General features: G+C 38.5%; 1 protein-coding gene across 1 annotated transcript; it reads right to left on the bottom strand.

The window, feature by feature from the left end:
• Window positions 1–363: 363 nt before the first annotated feature.
• Window positions 364–5,385, bottom strand: rhogd (ras homolog gene family, member Gd). The gene is made up of 2 exons (XM_084133502.1): window positions 5,288–5,385; window positions 364–3,120 (listed from the first exon to the last, which is right to left on the bottom strand). The coding sequence occupies exon 2, from the start codon at window positions 3,093–3,095 to the stop codon at window positions 2,520–2,522; it is 576 nt and encodes a 191-aa protein (XP_083989628.1). The 5' UTR covers window positions 3,096–3,120; window positions 5,288–5,385; the 3' UTR covers window positions 364–2,519.
• Window positions 5,386–7,120: the final 1,735 nt, after the last annotated feature.

Here is a 7,120-nt window from a genome sequence, read left to right as displayed (position 1 = left end):
CTGAAAAGTGAAAATATCACAGGAAAAATTATATCATGTTGACATATGAAGCATTTAGGTTGCAACCACAAAGCAATGCCACTGACTCTGGCCTGCCACATGTTCTTGTGTAAAAGTTTGCATTTGTGTTGCTTGCAGCACGTCTTGATATCTTTCAGCTTTGTTGTGGCCTGTGCACACAGCAGCGGCGGCGGCAGCGGAAACCGTCTTAAGTGAGAACATGTGCTGCACTTTATCATGTCAGCAGCAATACACCCCTGATCTCAGCCTCAGGAAGGGTGTCCAAGTGTGCCTCTGCATTACCCAGAACACTGAGCGCACGAATCACAGCAGGCGAGACAATGAATCTCAAAGAAAGGCAAGTCAATTGTACGTAAAAATTTATTCAGCATAATTTAAAATAATTTCACGGTTAGTTCATTTACACAAATTTATTTTGGTTACAAAAAGGCAATTTTGACAAAATTGAGTTCCCAGTGTATAAATGTAGTACCACATACCAGAGACACACACAGACCGTGTGCAGCGTGAAGCTCATGACAGCATGCTGCGCTGAAATGATGAAACAGAGACAATCCCTCGTCATCCACCACTGCACACGCCGCCACACCTAACAGTGAGAGCAAGGTTTGCATTTCCCTTACAGATTTCATCTCGGCAACAACACAGCGATGCTTACATCGAGTTCGGCAACACTCACTCTAAATCAAAATAAGGAATGATTAGTTGAGACGCTCATCGTGTCAGGTGCGACTCAAACGTTAACGTACACGAGTCCAGTTATTCCACTAAAAATCTTTGTATCCAAAAGGCACTCTTTGGCCATGTTGGGCGGACAAGTAAGAAAAAGCGAAAAGTTCAAAATTTAAAAATGCTAGGCAATTTAAAAATCACTTATAAAACATTGGCTGTCTAACTTTTTAAAAGTGAATCACAGGTTTCCACAAAGTCGGTCATTCAATGATGTCAGTTTTGCAAAATGTTTAACCACGGCTTCCAGTTATTAATCACATATCAGCACATGCAAAGGTCTTTCACACATTATAACGCCGTAATGCCTGCAGTTCACCGACTGCCTGCTACCGTTATTAGAAACTGTGCTGAGATGAACGAAAAGACACTTTTATGACAATAACACTGAAAATAGTCAGTATGTGAGATGAGGATATTGAAATACAGAGGCCAGTGTCGTTCGGTAACATGACAAGACAACTTCTGGCCTCTTATTGAACATGCAACCTCAAATAAAAATAACTCCATGGCTGATAATAACAATAAAATGCCTAACCCGAAACAATCATCTTTGATTGAAACATTTATGATCAGTTCTGAGTGCTTGTTGTGTTTGTACTGTGAACCGGCGGATCACGCATGCCTGCTGCTCAGTCTTTGGGCTTGGAAGATAAATCAGTGTTTTTGTCACACAGTGCAGCGAGAGCGAGCCGTTCGCTGGGTCTGAGGAATGAGGCGTTGACTAAACCAAGCGACGACGACTCCTGTGAAGCGTCAGATAGCGAGGCAGGCTGAAAACTAAGAATCAAGCGGCAGATCGAACTCAAGGCTCAGTACGGCATGCGGAGGAACCTGATCTCTGCTGAAGAGATATGGGCTGCTATCTTGACAACAGTACTAATATAATACTTGTTTAGCAGCAGGATGAAGCCCTTTAAAGAGGCACATAAGGCACAATTCTCAGGATCATGGGTTAATCTCAAAAACACCATTAAGGGTCATATTTAATCCCAAAATCACAAGTAGAAAAATAAGAAATTATCTTTTGCAGTAAAATTTTTGGACCACTAAGAAGTTTTGCATTTGTTAAATATAACTGGAAATGTACAGCATTACAGTATTTGTTGTACCATCTTAAAGGAGGAGTTTCATTCTTGCATTACAGGAAAGGACTTCAGGATATCTAATAAAAATCTGAATGCTTCTAAAAAAAAAAGGTTTCATTTCATTATGGAAATTATTGTAATTTTGGAGTAAAATATATCCTGCAGTTTTCTATATGAAATTCATCATCGCATCAGCGCAACCCAAACAATCCTCTCTTCTTTTTTACAACCTGTCCAAATATTGCTTTTGTGATGACTGAACAGGTACGGATAAAAAATATATATATTTTTAAAAAATATCTAAGGCACATCAAATATTTGGCTGGGAAATACTTCCTGCAAAGGGACTATAAACGTAAAGTCTGATGTGTCTTCATCATATTGCACATTTATCGGAAGGCACAGGACAGCGCGGGTCAGGAGCGTAATAAGGCCACAATCCCGATCTACACACATGATCATGTATCTTTCATTGAGTGGCAATAAACTGTTATTAATCTTCAGAACAATAGGTAAGCGACTGCAACAGACTGCATTTACAAGGAATGTGAAGTGAACGTGTCAGCGAAATTCAAAATCAGTGAGCCAGAGGAAGTCCTTTAAGAGCTAGAGAAGAGGCCGAGATGGGAAGAGGAGGATACAAACACCAGGATCACAGCGTGTTTATGAGTTCATGTCCGACTATAAGAGCACGCACCTCTTGTTATTCTTTTTGGTGGTGGGGTAGAGCACTGCGCGGACGGCCTCCACGAACACCTCCCGCACGCCCTCCTGCAGGAGCGCAGAGCACTCCATGTACTTCACGGCCCCGATCTGCTTGGCCAGAGCGCCGCCCTGCTGGTTGGTGGTGGGAGCGAGCCCTTGCTCCTTCAGCTTCTTAACCGTCTCCGTATCCGAGCGCAGATCCCTCTTGGTGCCCACCAGGAGGATGGGCACGCTGGGACAGTGGTGAGACACCTCCGGGTGCCACTTGTGGCGAACGTTGGCGAACGATGAAGGGCTCCCGATGGAGTAGCAAATGATGAAGACGTTGGTTTGCGGGTATGAGAGCGTGCGCAGACGGTCGTACTCCTCCTGCCCCGCCGTGTCCCAGAGGTTGAGGCTGACCGTACGCCCGTCCACGCTCATCTGAGCGCTGTAGTTGTCGAACACAGTGGGGATGTACTCCTCGGGAAAGGCGTTTGTCGTGTAAGAAATGAGGAGGCATGTCTTGCCCACCGCCCCGTCTCCCACCACAACACACTTAATGGTCTGCATTCTGCGTCCACACGGGCAGCGGCACCTAAGAGCAAGTCAAGGAGGAGGCGTTAAAGGGGTCATCGGACGCACAATTCACTTTTATATGGCGTTTGCATATAAATGTGTCTTTGCAGTGTGTGGACACAACCACCATACGATGAAGAAAATCCATTCGCTCCTTTTTTTTTTTATAATCAAAAAGCCTAAACACTCAATAATCAAGCCGTTTGGATTTTCAAAACATGCTCCGCCCACGACCACTGACGGACTGTCCCGTATTAGCATATTTCCCATATTAGCATATTTCCCCGTCCGCCATATGTATACTGTCCGCCAAGGCAAAACTTTGCATGTCTTGCGTTGACACCCCTCATGGGTGAGCAGCTGCTCATTATCATTTAAAGAGACGTGCACCGAAACGGGTCCCTGTGAACAGAGCTGTTTTTGAGGAGGTAAAATGTGAAAATAGGGCTACACGATTATGACCAAAATCATAATTGTCGATTATTCCCTTGAAATTGTAATTGTGATTATTAGTTGAATGATGTTTTGGAGCGCTGAATAAGACTGGCAACTTGGTAGCAGCAATAACATTATAAAAAGAGAGACATTAAGCAAATATGTTTCTGACAGCTGGCCTCATGTTGTGTTTCAGTCATGTTGACTCAGACAGTGACAAAAAATTGCTTCTAAATATCTTGCTATGCTTTGTTATTACCAAATACTGGATTCATCCTTTTTATCAGCTTGTTTTCTTTCAATTAGCAGAGGTTTTGAAGATTTATTTTTGGATGTGACTGATAGTAAGCCTCAGAGCTCAGATCAATGAGGCCTACTATCAGTCTGATCCAAAAAGAAATACAAAACCTGTCCTAACTGAAAAGAAAACAAGTTGGAATGCATCACATATTTGGTAATAAAGCATAATGAGAGATGAAGACGCAATTTTTAAAAGGCCTGTCTTTTTTGACCGGGAACACCAAATTAGGTAAAGGATTTTCAGTACAGCACAAGGATTAAAAAACACATTAAATTATTATTATTTTACAATATGAATAAACCACGTAACTGTGGTATCACCTGGAAACAACAAAATGAGATTTTTGTAAAAATCTGTAATTCAGTTTTAACTTTTGTGCATGTAGGCCTAATCATGCTTTATCATGAATAATTGATAGAAATCAAGGAATTGAGATCAATATTGAGAAAAACGAATAGACCTTGTGTTTCATATCACAGTCAAAACATCCTGAAGAAGTTTACAGGATCTCCACTGCTAGCATAATTTGAAACTGATATCAAAGCATCTTGATTCAATCAAAACAATACATTATGAATCCAATAGAAATCCTGTCAGATTTCATTCAGTTCAGGATTTTTTGGGAAGAGTAATTTTTTTTGGGATCACTAAATCCCCTTGAAACCAGCAAACTTAATTAACAGACTCAAACTCTCAGGTTAGTAAAGTGGCATCAGGTCTCTAGAGCTGACAGACACACTGTTATTGCGGAAGCGGCTAATGCTAACCGTTAGATTAGCTATCGAAAAGTTAGTAAGTCAATTAAAAAGTCTCATATTCAAGTTTTTTTTAAACTAACACACCAGCACATGTTGTTAACGATGTGTTAATACTAGAAAAGTGAACCCTTCCTTCATTTTGAAAACAGTTTCTACAGACTGTGACATTGCTTAGCTGCTGTTAGCAGTGACTGTCTCAACTCACAGCCACACTTCACACGACGATAAAGTACAACTATCCCGCTATAATATTATTGATAATGATGATTAGTTTACTGTACATTGTAATAACCGTTCTTGTCATTATTACGGGTATCTTCATTTTTTATTATTACTTTAGTTTTACTGCTGTACGTTAGTGTAATGACGCTTTGACAATATATGTAAAACAATCACGCCCCGAACGCACTTTTCAATATGAAAATAATAATAATATTAATATTAATAATAAAAATAATAATAAAGATGGCTGTTGCAGTTTTGACGCGTATGAACGCAGTTCAATCACTTCAGTATCAGATTTGACATGGGAGTTCCTGCGCGCGCCCAATGACAAGAAGTATTTCCTGTATTTTTCTCACATCCATGACATATGTTTTACCATACAACTAAATACCAGAACTAACACGAGTCTTCATTTAAGCACTAACACGATAACACAACTTATTAAATGACTTTGAAGAAGTTCTCACCGCCTCAGAGATCCTCGCGCGCCTGTCCGATAGCGTTCAAACTCGCGTTCGCGTGAACTCGCACACTGTGATCTTACGGAAGCTGCGGCGAAACACAGTGTCAAAATAAAAGCCAAGAACTCGTTTAATTCTCTTGAACCTTTGTTATGAAAAGTAGCTCGGATTTAATTTGTGTACTTGAAGCTTAATGGGTAAAATATTTGTAAATCATTATTAGTCTTCAAACTTTTTTCAGGACAAAGTCCTCTGGCCCCTTCTTAAAACTGAGTCTGAATTTTGATTTAGTTGCCACAGCTGATGTGAAGCTGCTACATTAGAACACTGATCAGCCAATCACATGACCTGGACAAATGCATCATTAATGGTCACATGGATCATGGAGTGTTGAGGCTCGTTTAAATGGATGGGAGACTGAAACATGAGTTCTTCTACAGTATGTTCATATTAATCAACATCACAAACCAGAGTGCTGGTGTTGTGAATATCAGCACAGCTGTGATGCGGCAATAGCCACGAGGCCACAGCTCACTGCCATGAAGTTTCTTACACAACAGTTTCAACCATAGACTGTAAAAGGTTTCAACACGATTTTAATAGAGAGTAGTTGAAAAACTATGTATCATTCACAGACAAATAAAGCGATACAAACAGTCAAATATTTTGATACGCACTTAAAAAAAAATGCCACACAATCACAGGCTAAAGGCATTCATGCCAATCACATTGAAGTACTAAAGAGAGCCAAGTAATAATGTACAATTTATTTAACTGTAAATAAAGATTTTATCTATTTAGTTTTAATGCTTATGCATACTCGTCTGTCACCCCTTAAATGATATGTACAATGAAAACAAGTGTTCCATAAGTACTTAAAACGTGCTATATATACAATTTTATTATTATGAAAGTAATATATATTTTTTGTCTTTATTTTTTATTTTTTTTTATTTTTTAGAGTTAAAATGATTATATTACATGGAAAAATGCTGTTAAATCATTGAAATATTAACTTAAAATCTTAGGAGTACTTCAAGAAATATTTTTCACATTTAAAAAATATATTTAATGGTGGTGTTTTGCCATATACTCAACATGCAACAATAGGGAACCACGTAATGTATATTGTAGTCTATAGTGTAATTTCATTTCAAATCATTGCATAAACGTCATCTTAAATAATACTTATATTAGTTATGCGTTTATCGTCCTATTTCTAAAAACACAGGCTTTTCATAGAATCTTAAATTACATTTAAAGTGGTCTGACCCATGAATCCCTAATACATTACTGATGTGCATCACCACAAAAAAAGAAAGAAAAGAAAGAGAAGAAACTCATTACATAACCAGGGTTCCGCTCTTTTGTTCCAGGACTTTTCCTGGACATTTTCACTTTCACTATGGCAGAAAGGATCACACCCTAAAGTAATATGTTCATCTCTCCTTAAGTCTTCAAGACATAAACAAATTTAAATACCATAGCAAAAAATATTTTAAATATATATTTAACTTGAAAATAAAAAATAAAATAAAAAATTAAATGTCAATGCATTATTATTACACCTTCTTAAACTTGTGGTGTCCCCGGGTCAAAAATGACCAGCCAACAAAAAATATCATAAATCTCTCGTCATGTTATATTATCACCAAACATTGGATTAAATCTTTTTCAACTTGCTTTCTTTTTATTAGGACAGGTTTTGTATTTATTTTTTAAACTGACTGATTGGAAGCCTAATTGATCTGAGCTACATTTAAGTATTTGTGGATCACTTTGTCAATTTTCAATAAAATATTTTATTGAATCACCTATAAACCATTTTAAGATTGCAGT

The sequence above is a fragment of the Abramis brama genome, assembly GCF_963993115.1.
Source record: "Abramis brama genome assembly, chromosome: 13".
Lineage (NCBI taxonomy): Eukaryota > Metazoa > Chordata > Actinopteri > Cypriniformes > Leuciscidae > Abramis > Abramis brama.
The sequence above is the reverse complement of the archived record's forward strand: the minus strand, read 5'-3'. Positions and strand labels throughout refer to the sequence as shown.